Genomic DNA, 17,356 nt, shown 5'->3' on the forward strand with positions numbered 1-17,356 from the left:
GCAACACAACATTCGCATGGGTATGATTTATGTATGTGCTGACTTAAAATTCAAAATTAAAATATAGAGTATGTAAGATATTCCATTTCAAAACCACATCTAAATGTGTTTTCTTTATCAATTTATAAGTTCGTATGATAGAATAGCAATTCTTAAATCTCTCCCAGACTGCTTTCACTGTTAATCTTCAAAGAATTTTGGGAAGGGCAGGTGTGATAAAATGATGGCAATATTGCATCAAGTTGGCTCAGGTTATCTACCAAAACACCTTTCCATTTCTCCTTCATCACACAACTGATAATGTTGGAACTCAGTATTGCAAGTATGAAGCTTAGGAGTATTTGAAGACAGCAAAATGTCTTCCACACATCACAAATATAGGCTACACTATATATCTGGTCAGATACAAAGCCACTGATGTTTACAAAGAGCTGCTCAGATGTTTCCAATTCATCAAACAAAAAATTCCTGTATTCCTAGGTAACTGGTAATACTGGAAGCGACAGCACAACATCAGAAAATTACTAATTTTTTGTTTTACGGATTTACTGTAATTTTCAGTAATACTTGCACACTATGCAGAGCACCTAGCACTTGTAAATACTAATAAAACGATGGCTTAGAAGTATGCACTAATACGAAAACATACGTATCTCTGGAATGATGAAATTAAACAGGTAAACCCCATGACTCAAAATGAGCCAACAGACTGTATGGATGATGATTTACATATTCTTTTTGAAAACACATTTTCAGAATGCACATGCAATAAAAATACTTTGTAAGATCAGTTCAAACAACTGTCTCTTCTGTGGAAAAGGAGGAAGTGGAAGTGTAGGTAAAAACGTGGGCACTGATAATATAATCACGTAGTTTGCACTCAGTACATTATGTCTTGCCAAAGTTTTCATGTGGAGGTACAAAAACATGTTGAGGACTTTCACAGTTTAGAACGTGCCATCTGCTTTTGAAGCATGAAGACCAAATAATAAACTTGAGCAGCTTGCGTACCACTGCATGGTCTAGGCTAGAGTTGGCCAAACAACATTAACTGAATAATTTATTTAACAAATAAACACTTTTATGGACAGCTAAAGGTGCCCTTCTCAGCCATGAGTAAATGCTTACTTCCATACCACTAATTAAAGTGTGACAGAAAACTGGAAACAACTACATTCAATATGTTCACTTGGAAGATACATGAAATATTAATGTACATAATACAATGACAAAGCTCTGTGGGGATGAGCATTATGTTCATTAAATTCCAGAGCAAAATTCTGACAATTCTGCAGGTAAATAACATGGAAAAGAGTGACACTGTCCTATACAGGCAATATTTTAATTAATGCTTGCCTAGAATCTTCCAAACAGAAAAGAACCTGGTGTCCCCCATCACTGTCTAGAATAGACAATCTAAACTTTTTAAGGAAAGTAATTAATAAAAAATTATCATTTAGAGAAGTGTAAGATGTCTAAAAAGAAAAAAAACTAAATCAGTATTCCTACTCTAAAAGCCCACTATCCAGAAAAATCAAAATACGGGTGACTTGATTACCTCAATCTCTCGCTTGTTAAAGTTACTTTCCTTCAACCACTGAATTGAAGAAACCCCATCTGGCCTCAGTGACAGTCACATCACTTTAACCACAAATAACGTACAGCAAATTTTGCATCAGGCAAATGCATTTTAGAATCCACATGTGGAATGAAAAGTGTTTGAACTAATGTTCTTTGAATAACTTTAAAAAACAAATCCATAAAAGCAATCCAGACTACATCTCAAGTATGTGCCCAAAGCTTTAACTGAAAAGATCAATACAGTCTCAGTTATGAAATCACAAAAAATTAAACTCAAACAAATGCAGGTTTTCAAAACCAGCAATGAAATCATTCTAAAATAAACAGAAATGGAAACAATGAATAAAACTGCATTGAAACAGGTCTCTAGTTTCTTTAGGCAAGGCAAAAAAAAAAAAGCAATCAGAGTTTTATTGTTTTCTTCTATAAAACTGTCGTTTCACAAGGACTGTAAAGACAATAACTGAACATTTAAAACTCATTTAATCTTCATCAGGTTCGAAAGAAATGGCCATATCTAAGGAAACTAATCATATAGTTAAGAGAAAGTAATAGCTGTAAACTATGGGGATATCTTAGCTTCCTGTACATGGTAGATTTAGAAAGAAAAAGTGTGAGAAGATGAACATCTGCTTCTGTAGACATTATGAGTTGTGTTAATTATGCTGTTTATCCACTGGAGCCATAGTTGCATCCAGAACTGGAATATCTGTCAAATATGATCTTACAGAGTTTTTCAAAGTCAAATTTCATAGAAATATTGTCTGCCAATTGGAAGGTTTTGAAACAGTAGCAAAAATAGTTATTTATTCCAGTCTTTGTCTCTTTTCCTGCATTACAGGGGAAAAAACCTCATTAATTTTGCAGGTAAAACATACAGATAGAGTTATCTATCTTCAACAGCCACCAAGAGAACACAAATCAACAGTTTTGTCATGGATTCGTATTTTATAGCCTATGATACAAGATCCTGGGGGGCCACAAATGCCTTGTCATGTTTGCTTTTTTCTTTGGCAGAGGTTAACGATGATTGCTGAAGGATTACAATTTTATTGCTGCTCGGTGAAGGATATACTGCACTCTCTACATTTTAGAAGGACTCACAAGAATAATCACTAGTCATTTTGAAGGCCAAGCCCATAAACGCAGATGCATGTAAATCCCCGCCAGTCACAGTCTACAATCACACCTTGCAAGTTATTTAGTATGCCACTGTTTTAAAGATAGCAGTATAAATTCCAGTAAACAAAGTTAATGTGTAAATTGAACTGACATTACTTTTTAGTGTAACAACATGGAGAATGAGACCATAAATATACAGGTGTTAATTTTAAGGTAAAAAAGAGGGAAATAAATTTATTTGTCAGTGTGAACTTGAACTCTATAACTAGAATCAATCTTTTCAATGCCATTTAGCTGCATTGGTTGCTAAGATATTATTAGGCTTTGAGATCTGTACAGCATTTTAATGTCTTAATCTTACGAAGCAGAGGCAATGCTACCACAGCTAATACAGTGCAGACAATTAGCTGACCAACGTCTCACACAAGAGTAGTCTCTGAGATTAAAAAACAAACTTTGAATCGTTTGTTAATACTGAGCTGTATACTTCTATCAAGTACCTTCTAAGAAGAAAAAATTAATCTGCTGGCTCAAAGGGAGAGGAAGGGACAGAATTTTCTTTGTAGATTTTATATACTTTTGCAATTTGTACAAAAATCCTAAAATAGTTAATGTACTGTCAGCTAACGAGTAATTAGATTTGAATGTATGCTATGTGACTTTGCTTCATTAATACTAGGCATTAATACTAATATAGAATAAAAGTAAAAAAAAACCTTTTAATGGAGCATAAGAGTAATGTACAGACCTGTGGCTGAGAAGAAATATAAGATGGAAATGAAACAGCTTCTTAAACGGTAGGTCCTTTCATCCTTCCATAAATTGAAAAGAGGTTTTATATTTATACTCTAACAAGTCTGTTTCTAAAAGAATATGGTAAAGCTTATGGTTGAGCATAAAATTTAACCAAAAAAAGCCTAACCAGTCTCTTCTCCCCATACCAGTCTATATATACTGAGACCATCAAACCTCCTGGCATGAGCAGCGTTTTAGAATTTTGCAACATTTACATCACACAGAAACAGCTCAGAAGGCAAATGCAAAAATCTTCAGATGATGCTTTTATTTTCCTTTTTTGATAGTAAGAAGGTAATTTTGAGAACTCTGATGTGCATGTTTCAGGGTAACTTCTGCAGTCTCCTTCACATACTATCCTCTAACAGCAAAAATGGTCCTAGCTAAAACTACCTTTAATTTAATAACTTTATAATTTTATATGGGCATCAGAATTATTTCTAAAATATTTTTAAAGTAAATATTATTTTGAAGTTACTAATATAACTATAACACAATACCTATATTATTTCATTCCTACCTTTTTCCTAACCTGCATATATGAAATTCCATGAGTGGAAAAGAGTTATTCCATTACCAAGGCATGATACCAATACCTTTTCCAAAATTACAAGTTAACCATTCTGTGAACTATTGTGTGTACTAGATGAAAAATGACAGTACTGGTCAGCCACCATTGTATAGTGCTGACAGTACCGTTGCATATGTAGATATGAGAGCTTACTGCACTGGGAGATGTTGTTAGCATGGCCATTTTCTAATTTCTAAATTGGTCCTATATTTAGCACTAGAATTCTGATGAGAAATCTAACTTATTCAATGTGTAAATTAATAAGCATAAATTATGAGCTACCTATTTTTAACCTCCAACTTTATGTTTAAATTGTTTCAGTTCTCAAACTGACTTCATCTGTATCTGTAAAAGTGTCTGGAGTTTGAATGATTCATACGTTCTCCAAAGGACTGAACCAATCTGTGTGAATTAGAATGTATTTTCAATCAAGGACACTACCTTACAAGAAAGGTTTCCAAATACGCATACAATTTTGCTTTCCAATATGAGTTGTCTTTTTATTGTAAAAAAAAAAGTGAAGTGACACTTTATTGCTCAATATGTATGACTAAAACTCTTTAGTGTAACACAGGGGTAAGTTCTTACCTTATCGTGATAGGGATGAGTACACCCTTGCTAATGGATTGATTGACGGATGCAGTCAGAATGTTCTGAGAGTTTCCACAGCTGAATCGAACTGTTGGTCTTCCCTCCACAAGATACAAGTGAAGAAACTGTTCTCTCAAATTCCTTCCACTAGCTTTGAAAACAAAAATGGAGACAGTCACACTTCTGAAAGTGCAGGACCTTCCAAAAATATTCCACGCTTCTGGTATACCATCGCCAGTCATAATGCCTGTGTGACATGAAGGAGTCTTCTATCCATACACAGTACTCTGCGTGAGTGACTGTGACATAAAATTAAACTCTGTATCAATGGCTGATAACTAGTCAAAGTAAAAGAAAATAACCAAAAAACAAAATTTACTTTTATACCACTTTAGTTGCATAAACCTTACAGAGATCTTTACATTAGTTGAAGATTAACTTTTCTCTATATCTAGCAGTATTACTAAGGTGACAAAGGTGACAATAAAAAAAACAAATAGCAAAAATACTAGAATATCATGATTTACTATTTCATTCAGCTTTTCAACCATATTATAGAAAACAAAAATTATAAGAGAACATCTCTTTCTTATAATCTCTCCAAAGATAAGATTAAGAACAATTCACCTTTCCCAATTAATGATACATTTCAGACTTGATGAGAATAATTGTTATCTACAAAACATTAGACATAGTGTGTTACTTGCACAGTTCAAACTAAGATTAAAAAGATATTTAAAAAAAATCTTTTAATCTTTGTTCACTTCTGCTAAATAGCATATTGTAAATATGACAGCAAAATACTTCTATTTAAATGATGGACGGCACATGGTTCGTCTACTAAAAAAAGAACTGACACCTAGAGTTGCAAATTATTTTACACAGGTTTCTCTTTATGAATTTACCCTTTGAATTTAACTGTATTTAATTCTCACAGAAGGTAAAACACAGTTCCTGTTTAGGGTATTTATTCCCCTTTAAGACAAACTATTAAATTGTTAATCTGGTTTTTGCACTATATTTTACCATATTTAACTGAAGTAGAAAAGACTCAATAGCTAGGTCATGAAATTGAATTTACTGCATATATTTGTTCAGCAGTATTTGAGCATAAGACTACTATGTTCTTCTTAGCTTCCAGAAGCATAATGTTTGGAAACCTGGAACCTTGGGTTCCAGAATCATACCTGTATCCAATTCTCCAGCTTGTCTGGAGATAGCATCTCCTATCCATTGTTTGGAGCCGAGTTGAGAAAAAACACACAACACATACACCGTACAACAACTTTTTATGAGGGTATGTGGTAGGAGAGAGCATTTGCTTCCGTAAGTTTATCTGATCAAAAACCTTGTTAAATGGGATGACAAGGAAAAGGGGGAAACCAAAACATGCAGAGGCACAAACCTGACCAAGAAATGGAGACAGTGACAAGAACCAAACCGGGCTGGTTACACCAACGAGTGTGGGATGCTTGTTTAGTAAGATTACCTGATCGAGGACCTTGTCAAAATCAGATGGAGGAAAAGGGGAAGACAATAAGCAAACCACGGATGTGACAAACAAACAGTAACAGAAACAACGACAAGAAACCAATCTTGTCAGCCGCACTAACGGACGGGCTATCAAGAAACTTTGGGCATCACTTCAGTGTGCCAGCCTGGACTTCGCACCTGAGGGGGGGTGACGCTGGGGGTCTGCGACACTGGGGAGGGATGTGTTGGTGGAACTATGCAAACCACTGGGGCAATGTGTACAAACAGGGAACTGGGAAGAAACAAAGGAGGAACAGACCTGAAGTGGTATAAAAGGGGAGGGTTGCACGTAAAAAGGGGCCGATCGGCACGCTTCTCTGAGCCCTGCGCCTCATCACCACAATCTGTCCTCTCTTCTTATTAAATCCTTTCTTAACTATCTCTCGGTGTAATCTCCCTCCCCATCACACATGCTAAGGGTGCTGCAAGGACCAAGTGCCGGCTGCTGGGGGGACCAGTGTGACTGGGTTTGGTGGGAGCTACTGGAGTCAGACTTGGGGTGCAGGCACCCCAGCCACCGGTGTCAGCGAATGGCACCCCTGGGAGTCTCAGCCCCTCCGGACGGGTTCCAGCGGGAGGGAGTCCCACGCCTGGAGCTGCTGGAGGTGGCCACAGCTTAGAACATACCTCGACATCTTTATCCAGAAAGGTAAAAAGAACGTGGGTGTACTTGGGACAGCTCCTTGCTGGAAAACCGACTCGTTTGTAAAGAGAAAATGATCAACTTTAATTTGGAGGACAAAACAGAAAGAAAAACATAATATATTTTAGCAGATAGAGAGAGACAACAGATGCTCGCAGCTTCCTGCTCATTTGCTTTTGTATAGTTCATAGCAGAAACAGTTCACAAACTCCCTCCTCGAGAGCAGCTTTCTAGTCAACACAGTGCTTCTTCACTCTGTTACAAATCCTGTGACCTACTGCAAGTCTTTTATGCTTAGACATATTTTGTATTCTGAATACCTAATTAACTCCAAAGCTACTTTAATTTGTCTGGATTTTATGCCTTTGGCTTTTATGATTTCCTTCTACAACAGTCTGACAATTCTCTTTCAAAATGTATTGCACTATCACTGTTAAAAAAGTCACTGCTTTTTAATCCTAGCATAACTGATATATGCACATATTACATCATTTGTTTCCTTATCTTCTTCTCTCCTCCCTGCACACACTGTTCCAGGCATTTCCAATTTCTATCAACAAGTAAATCTGTAAGTTACGCTGGATTCAGAGAGAATGAAGCGGGGGAGGGTTGTGAATGTATATACTGACAACATGTCTTGACGAAGTGAAGTTACAGATGAACAGCTTACTTCTCTTCTCCCAGTGACTGCGCCTGTCCATTCACATTGCCCACTAGCGAAAACTTGGACGAAGGTCCTTGTTACTACTAGTAAAGTAAAAAATGTGGGACAACTCCCCAAAAGTTAGTACTTTTCCTTGAAAACTCAACGAGTGTTACTGCCTGAACTTCAGTCTGGGGAGTGCTTGTAGGTCACACTTACAGGTGACTAACAGCATTCTTCATATTATCTGCTAGGTGGTACGAGATCCGTTGAAAGGACAGTCCTTTAAATCCTTCCACAGTGAACATGAGGAGGCAGAGTGCTCCTCTGAAGCATTTTGTTCTGGCAATGTAAAAGAGCATGTGCTACCTAGTGTATGTGGTGGGAAGTTCCCTTCATAGGAAAAGCCTGAGTCTCAAGTAAAACAGACAGGTTCCGGGAACAGAGAGAGATCAGAAGCATCTGAGTAAAAAATCTTGTTGGATATTAGAGGTAATTTATCTTGACCTTAGTAGAGATTATGTGAGGGGATCAGGTCAAACAAGTCAGACCTCAGCAATCATTCTTTCACAGGGAACTGCACGCTGGAAGGCTGGTTTTGTCCATCAGTATGATGGCATCAAGTGGCCACTGGGCTCAAATTGCTGCCTATCTAGAAAAGACCGATTTAAATTCCCATTAAGCTATGGGATGAAGCTTTCTTAGGCAAAAACATATTTTGACACAGAGGAAGGATACCGTGAAATGCTCTGCATGAGAATGCCAGCTGAAATAACAGACAAATAGACTATGACTGAATTGCCTGAAGTGCCCATCTTTAGTTTTAGGAGGGTAGGTAGAATATGGGTAGATCTGGGGAACTGAGCTTCTGGGAGCACAGGAAAATAATTTATGAGCACAACTTATGAAAAAGTAGCTGGTGTCCTTAAGGAACACTATAAACATGGGCTGTGATATCTGAAATCCAATTGTCAGAAGTTACAGGCTACCATATATAGTAGAAGTTAAACAATCTGTCCTTGAAGGATTGTGAACAGCATTATGCTGACTCTGTTAAAAGTGAAAATGATGAAGTAAAACTTTATAACTGTATCAGTTTTTTATGACCACTTGCAATTTATTTTGCTTTGTGGCTAAATATCACAATTTGCTTTGACATGTTGATGAAATTAAATCATGCAAATAAGTAAAATCAGTAAGGAATAGAATAAAAAATCGTAAGAATGCATACTGTATTCAACGAAGAAATGCTTCTCAAATGATGGCTAATCTTTATTGGCACAAATGTAACAATTGTATCTATTTTCAAACTTTTTCTCCTGACATAGTTAAAGAGAAATCTCCTCACATTCTAACAACAACTTGAAGATAAGGTAACTGCAAAAAGTCCAGACATTTTTAGTCCATTGACTGTTGTCATTTGTAGGCTTCTTAAACACATACTGAAAATAATTAGGGAAAACATCATTATTAAGAAGGTAAGTACATTTGCCTTTGTATTGAAACAGATGATGGTTTATAACCTATTAAAAATGATGTGCAAACCAGTTCTTGGATTAGTTTCTTTGTCTCTGACATATGTAGTAATTTTCTATAAATCACTTATATCCTATCTCTTTCCCCATGTTTTTAACAGACAATCTATTTTTTGGCAGCCTCCACAAACAACATGTAGTCCTTAGTATTTGTTACTTTCAACCAACTATTGATAAAATCCTTGCTAATAAAGGCATTAAATAGGAAAATGCTTTTTGACAACAATATGGTGCGATTTAGTAAAGTGACATGCCCAGCACAGTTACTGATTCTCATATTCTGCCCATTAGCCTATAAGTAGGCTTATTTTCTGTATATACATATTTTAGTTTTCTTTTATATATAGTATTTATATTAACTGCTAAAAGGTATTATAACAAAGCAATGGTACTTTTAAGTGTTTACTTCTCTCTGCTGAATATGAACAACTGAAGAAGGCACAGAACTCCTTTTTTTGATCCTCACTGGCCGGTGTACTAGGTAAAGATAGATACAAATTTTAATCCTTTTACATTTTCTCTTAAGATTCTGTCATAAATATTCTTCTTATGCATACTTTCTGTTTCAAATCCATTTGTATATCAAAAGCATGTTGTCTGAGATTTTTCACTGTAATTAAATGTTTACTAATTATCTGCCAGAGAAATAGATGTAACCTCATCACCACCTGGTAAAATCAGGTGTGTTTGTAAAATGAATGATCTGAAAGTGGACTAATTTAAAAAAAAAAAAAAGTGTAATTATTTTCCAGTAAAATACACCTGAAACAAGCAGATCACTGATTTTATTTGAATTTTTAAAAATGCTTTTCACAAAGACAGAGGATTTTTGCTTTATGAAAGTGTGAAACTTACTGCAACCTTAATTATGGAGCTATTGCTAACATCAGTATAATAATAGAATATGAAAATGTCAGGAACATTAACCCTTTCTTATAATTCTGTAGTTCTTGTACCTAGTGAGTGCACTAGCCTCAAGATGAGTTTCTGCTGACAGTTAATTTCTCAGCTGTTTGATGGTAGCACAGCTTCAAAAAAGCAGCAGCAGAAGCAGGAGTTGTACTACTATTAAAAGGAGCACAGCTGGCAACAGCAGCTTCTCTTCTGAAGTCATTAGAAGGGAAAACGAAAGACAGAGCAAGGAGCAAAAAACAAGGATGAAGGAAGAACAGAGGGAGCATATGAACTCCTGAGAAACACTGTACAAACCCAACAGCAATCACTAGGCAGCTTGAAGGAGTTCAAGAAACAAGACAAGTATACACAGTAAGTATAAATATTTGGGAGGCCAGTAAAAAGAAGTTAAGACATAAATATGTTTTCTCTTTGGAATTTTTTTTAAAGTCTTTAGCTTCACAGGTAATTGTTCTACCCACATCAGAGAATCAAATTTATACACCTGTGTAGATATTTTCTGGTCTGAAAAGTGAGTATCTTTGCAAAGGTATGTGGGAAAATAAGTGAAAATGGTGTCATTGCTAATATAAAAATGACAAATTTAAATATATAATTTCTGTATATTATGTACCTTCCAATTTTTAACTTAAGTATTGGAGCTGAAATATTCTTGGGAATGTCAACAGTTTCTTAGGCGTTAAGTTCTAGCAAAATGGAACATAATGTTTGAAAACTGGATTTTAAAGCATCCATCACAAAATCTTAAGATCAAAATCTTAATCCTTACACTCACCAGAACCCAGGAGATAATGGGCCTGCTAGGAAGCCCATTTTCTTGCTTCTACTTCTGCTGTACATCTACTATTTATATAATTTCTAATAAAAGGATAACAAAATTTTACCACCTGATGAAAACTTGTGAAAATCATAGAATCATAGAATCATTTAGGTTGGAAAAGACCTTTAAGATCATCGAGTCCAACCATCAACCATGCCCACTAAACCATGTCCTGAAGTGCCTTGTCTACGTGCTTTTTGAACACCTCCGGGGGTGGTGACTCAACCACTTCCCTGGGCAGCCTGTTCCAATGTCTGACAGCCCTTTCGGTGAAGAAATTTTTCCTAATATCCAATCTAAACCTCCCCTGGTGCAACTTGAGGCCATTTTCTCTCATTCTATCGCTAGTTACTTGGGAGAAGAGACTGACCCCCACCTCACTACTCCCTCCTTTCAGGTAGTTGTAGAGAGCGATCAGGTCTCCCCTCAGCCTCCTCTTCTCCAGGGTGAACCACCCCAGTTCCCTCAGCCGCTCCTCATCAGACTTGTGCTCCAGGCCCCTCACCAAATTGGTTGCCCTTCTCTGGACACGCTCCAGCACCTCCATGTCTTTCCTGCGGTGAGGGGCCCAAAACTGAACACAGGACTCGAGGTGCAGCCTCACCAGTGCCCAGTACAGGGGGACGGTCACTGCCCTGCTCCTGCTGGCCACACCATTTCTGATACAGGCCAGGAAAAATCATTCCATCTACCACTGATATGAAATTACATTTCTATACAGAGTCATAAAAAATTTTTCAAAGTAACATATGTTAGTGGAGAAGTTTATAATGGAAATAAAGAACAATAAATTGAATAAAGGCTAGGAAAAAAACTTACATAGGCTAAACACAGTTTACATGCTCTGGAACTGTATAAAGAAGGTAAAACTAAGGTTGGCATACAGAAAAAAACCCTTCTAGAATAACTATGGTGGAAGCATTCCATGCAAACCCTTCTGACACAGCTTCCAAAATTTTTTCTCCTAGAATACCTAAAATTCTGTGGTTCACCAAGCAAATGAAATTATAACATCAAAGCCACTTTCATTTTAAAAAATAATCTAATTCAAAAGAGGAACTTCCACTGAATTCTGTGGGAGGACTTATGCGAGTGTGGTAAGCAGGAACTGAAGGCTTCCAACTGCTGCCACCTCCTCAGAATTTCCTTGGAGCCTTTCATTGTATTGACAAAGAAAGTGAGATAAATCATGACGTGTACATAATGTGTTACTTTTCCCTCTAAAAAACAATGAGTGCTTTTAGTATGATAATATTAAGCTGGTTAAATAGTGGTACTAGCTTGGATTTATGAAACACACCCTTGTGCAACAAAATTCTCTAAGTTCTACTCTTTTTCCTGATATTATTTTTCTTTAGTTTTAAAATAAAAGACTTTTGCCCCAAATGCACACCTGCCACTCCTGCAGAGCTAGAAGACTGAAAAGCCACAGAATCACTTTGGTTAGCAGTTTAAAAATATTTTTTTTCTCATTCTCAGTATTCCTTTTGAGATTTTCTGCAATGTGTGATTGGCTCTAAGTTTCACGGCAGACTATGAGCTTTTAAATTTCGTGTTTGGTAGGAGAAAAAAAAGCATTGGTTTCTACTTCTGGTACTGAAAGATTTTGGGTACTTGTACACATGAAAGTAACTTTTCTCTGATTAAATGCAATTTAGGAACATTAATATTTTCCCTGATAGTCAAAAGCAGACACTGTTTCAATTATAAGGACGTAGTCTAAGACAGACTACAGAATTCATTTTGAGGCAGCAGCATCCTGAATGTATTTGGTATGATTCTGAGCATTTTAAATTGGCAGTCCCTCCACCTAATTTGGTGGGGTTTATTTTGCACTGTTTAAATACAGAGTAACATCAAAATGTCCCTAGAATTATCCATTATCTGAATGCATGTAACTGAATTAGGCATAAAGGAACTATATTTTTGTTAAATCAGTACATTTTCTTTGATAAAAACAATGGTAGAAGCAGATTCACTGGGATACAGAGAATGAAATTAAGGAGCATAATACAGCTATCCATGTTGCCCACTGTGGTGTTCTCCCTCGGTGCACAAAGAAGGCACCCACATCCTCTCTTCCTTTCACAGCATCGTTTCAGCTGCACCTAAACTCTCAGTACATAATCCTGAGGCAGTCTGCATGCTTCATCGCACGTTGCCTAGTGCTTAGAGCACTGTCTACCCAAAGTACTCAGCCACACTTGCAAAACATATGAAGTATGTGCAGATTACCTGCCTTATCATACTAGTTCTCAGAAGCAAACATATAAAATGTGACAATTTCTAGGTTTCTCAAAACAATTTGAAAATTTACAAGCAGCAAAGAAGAAATTCCACAGTCCTCACAGATTTATATCATAGTGTGAAAGCTCAAGGTAACACTCATTTCTGATTCTCAACAGTACACTAAGGAGCCCATTAATTCCAAGTACAGGCTAGCTCTCACCTGACAATTGCAGAAACAAAAAAAGGAAAGGCAAAGACCTCTCCTAAAAATACCCAGGTTTAATATGCTTTTCAATGCACTTTCATTTTAAATGATTGTGAACAAAAGCGTGGAACTCCTGCTACTAACTAAAGCTTAGGCTGTAACTGCCTTGTGTAGCTGGATGGAAACAAAAGGAGAGGATATAATGTTCATCTTTGTGTAATCTCTGTATAAAATGCAACGGAGAAGCAAGTATCTTATATTTATTTGTAATTATGGGAAAGCATAGATAGTGAAAGAGTTGGAATTTGATTTTCAGTTAGAATTTCTGCACATTTGATGTTTACAAAGATAAGCAATTTCTCTGTATGTAAAATAGTTGAGTTGTAAACTAGGCAAACAGCATCCTGCATTGCAAATTCTGTTTCAAAGCTACTCCATCACCATCCCTCCTCAGCTTTGTAAATTTGCTACTTTCAGATGAAAGCCTTTTCCAACAAGTAGTGACAGAAACAAATTTGGCTCTGGTTGTAGTACAGTACACTTATCCAGGTTTTCAGAAAAGACCACATCCTCCTGAGAATAGCAGAGAAACTTTCATGTTGGATTTTTTCTTTCTTTCTTTTTTTTTTTTTTTTTTAACAGACATGCTTACTCAGGGCTTATGGCTAGATAGCAAGCTTTACTTTAACTTTGGCTGAAAGCCAACAACTTTGCAGTGATGAGGCAAACAAAATCATTAAATGCCAAATATATTCAAAGTACTTCCAGTGACCTTCCTTGAATTCTTACTGAAGGACAAATAACTCCTCTTGAAATTGAAATAACAAGTATAAAACGCTTCAACATAAAGAACTGCCACATCACCACTTATCCATGATTATTAGCAAATTCTGCAGCCATGTAGCTTAAGCAGCTGCAGCAACAGCCCAACTATAACATACAAGAAATTGAGATAGCATTTTGAAAAGCAGTAAACATAAATGTTCAATTTGGGGCTACAATGTTTTACATCTAAAGAAAGTGTTATACAGATAATAAATAATGCCATGAAGCTTATACTCCTTTTAACCCTGGCTTATAAATACCTACATAGTGCAGGTACATTCACATATATTAACTTTTGTTATTTTTATATTAATCTGGAAGTAATCAAAACAATTTATATTAAATCAACGAGATTCCTTTGTGTAGACAAACCCTAAGAAGCTGCAGTGAACTGAGAACGCTCCTAATGCTTTTGTCTTTGTGAAGTAAATCTATCACATAGATTGCACAAACGTTTTTCTAGCTCTTCCTGGGTTCAGGAAGAAATCACCTCGCTTTCCAGGCTTTCCATTTGGATAGAAATTACAAGCTGAAATATATAACAAAATATTCAACTGGCAGAGAAGCTTATTTTTCTTGCTGACTAGTGAAAAGCATACTGTCTCAGAAGTTCATGCCATATACTGAGGAATGAAATATGCAGGCGAGAAGTGACATTTTTATGTAGTATTAACAAGCATATGTCCAAGTCTGCAAGTATACTCTCCGGGGACCACAAAAGAATCATCTGAAGTGTGAAATCACAGTAAATACTCTGAAATATGGCAAATTTGCAGAACTTAAGATATTTCTGCAAATCAAAAAAATCTTTGGAACCAAGATCACAATTATAATAAAAAGTGAGTCTCAACCCAACTATGCAGAAGCTGTTTCTCCGTAATAAATTGTTCAAAACTTCTTCAACATTTGTATTTTAGAGCTGTAACACTTAGTATTGGAGTCATATGCTTACTATGTTCTTTCTTGTCAGGAAGCAGCATTTTCAGTTGTAAGTTATGTTTTGCTCAATGAGTCATAAATTGAAGAACTTTCCAGAGGAACACAAAGAACGATGGTTCAAATTTTATAATGCATCATGCATTAGAATACCAAAAGGCTTCTACTGCATTTTAATGACTCATTTTGCTGCTGAATAGGAAATGCCAGCTGATGTACACTAAAGTTAATAAGGACCTGAAGGAGCTAAACTGATACTTAGCTTCAAGTATCATTGGTACTCACTGTAAAGAATTGTGCCATTTAGAGCAGTTGTTTTCACTGTCAAGTACAGAGTCGTCAGATTGCTAGTTTCCTGCCCAGATGCAGTCCTGGTCTCAGATACAGATGTCAGAGAAGGTAGTTCCAAATAAGAATTTCCAGTGAAGGATGGAAAAAAAAGTGCTGTGTCTGAAATGAATAACCAAAAGCTAATTTTATTAATTTATTACAAAATAAATAATAAAATACAATATAATCAGCTAAGCACATTTAAAAATATCCATTCTTCTGAATACCTGTGAATAGTGTAATCAACTGTATTATTCGCAGAGCATCCATATAAATTTATTTAATTTCAAACATTCAAGATAAATATGCAGAAAATGAAAATGTTCTAGCATCTGCATATTGCCAGAAGAGAAAAGACCATTATAGGAGGGACTACTGCTAGAAGATGCAATAAAGTTCAAAACATTGTCACAAATTTTCATCTCTACAGATGCGTCCATGCAGAACTTTTGTCCTACGACATCCCTGTGAAGTACTTTTGCTTTACAGTTGTAGATAAGAAACAGGTTTTCTTCATTTTGAGGATACTCAAATGCTTTTGAAATTGTTTTTTGAAATGGTTTGAAATTATGATGATGATGCCATTGGGCAGTATATACATTTTTCCATTACACTACTCCTGTCTTGAAAATAAATAATCGCAAGAGAAGATTTTTAACTATGACGGCTTAAGATTTGCAACATTTATTGCATTAATTACCTCTGCCATTATGTTTTTGGGTTTTTTTACCCTGTAGCTGTGATAATAATACCACTGAAGCAAGAAAAAATAGAGTAAAACTAATTGAGGTTAGGCAGAATGTTTTCCTGATGCCTCAAGCATCCTAGTTAAGCAAAGCTCCTTGAAGATTGTCCAAATTCATCACCAGCAATATGAATAAGGAATGAGCAACAAGAAAAGCAGTCTGAATTCGGGTAATACATTTGTAAAGAAATTTTTAATTTAATGAACTAAAAGTATACAATGAATTTGTGACTGATGATTACACAGAGGCATGACTAGTATGTGGATATTATTTTTCAAAATTTTTATTCACTTTGGTTTTTATTTGTTTGTGAAATCTGCCCATAGTTTATTCTCTTACATTTTTATTGGACTTACTTAAGAAGAAAGAACAAAATTAAACCCCTGTTAACAAACAAGCACGTGTTGAAGGGCATTCATTAAAAAAACCTCACAAGCTGACAGCAAAAGAAAGGCAGGATGGAAAGCAAGAAGTAGCTGTATTTCTAAATGGTGGGTCTGGAAAAATCAGGATTGTTGGAGAAAGCGAAAAAACTATGGGATGAAGAAACTCCCTTGTAGGGTGAGGTAAAGGCCAAAGGCATTGCAAATAATAAAAAGTCAGAAGCAGACCTACACAATGAGAATGCCATTTGTCTAATTAAATTCATGCTTTCAAGGGAAAGAGTAGTAGCAGATCTAGCTAGTCCAGTGCAGGGCCACAAACATGATGAAGGGACTGGAGCCTCTTTCATCCGAGGAAATGCTGGGAGAGCCGGGACTCCTGGGACTGGAGAAGGGCAGGCTGGGGTGGATCTCACCGATGTCTATAAATGCCCGACTGGAGGGGGTGGAGAAGAGGGAGCCAAACTTTTCCCAGCAGTGCCCCCCAACAGGCAATGGGCACAAACCAAAACCCAGGAAATTTCACGTGAACACAGGAAAACGCTTTTTCACTGTGAGGGTGGTCAAACACTGCTACAGGTTACCCAGAGAGGTTTGTCGAGTCTCAACCCTTGGAGATTTTCAAAACCTGACTGGACACGGTTGTGAGAAACCTGCTCTAGGTGAGCGTGCTCTGCTTGAGCAGGTGGTTGGACTTACTGAGCTCAAAAGGTCCCTTCCAACCTCAACAATTTGGTGATTCCGTGATCTTTCACAGAGAGGCTCTGTGCAGACAACACTAATTCTTATTCTTCAAATGCAGTGCCTTCAGAAACCCCAGTGTCGTACAGTACTCGCAATATAGTGGTACATCTTGCAGCTAAAGCTATTAAGAAGTCCTTTATTAGGCAGTTTTCAGAAACTACTCAACGTTGACACTAACTGTCCACAGTTTAGTTTCTACATTAACAATA

General features: G+C 36.5%; 1 protein-coding gene across 1 annotated transcript in view; it reads right to left on the minus strand.

Moving 5' to 3' along the window:
• The window catches only part of EYS (eyes shut homolog), a 938,397-nt gene that overhangs the window by 137,929 nt on the left and 783,112 nt on the right, over positions 1–17,356 (minus strand). Inside the window, exons 38-39 of the mRNA XM_069804576.1 lie at positions 15,230–15,394; positions 4,658–4,811 (exon numbers count right to left, since the gene is read on the minus strand). Of these exons, the coding sequence (XP_069660677.1) occupies positions 4,658–4,811; positions 15,230–15,394 (319 nt within the window). The remainder of the gene's footprint in view (positions 1–4,657; positions 4,812–15,229; positions 15,395–17,356) is intronic.

The sequence above is a fragment of the Haliaeetus albicilla genome, chromosome 17 (genome assembly GCF_947461875.1).
Source record: "Haliaeetus albicilla chromosome 17, bHalAlb1.1, whole genome shotgun sequence".
Lineage (NCBI taxonomy): Eukaryota > Metazoa > Chordata > Aves > Accipitriformes > Accipitridae > Haliaeetus > Haliaeetus albicilla.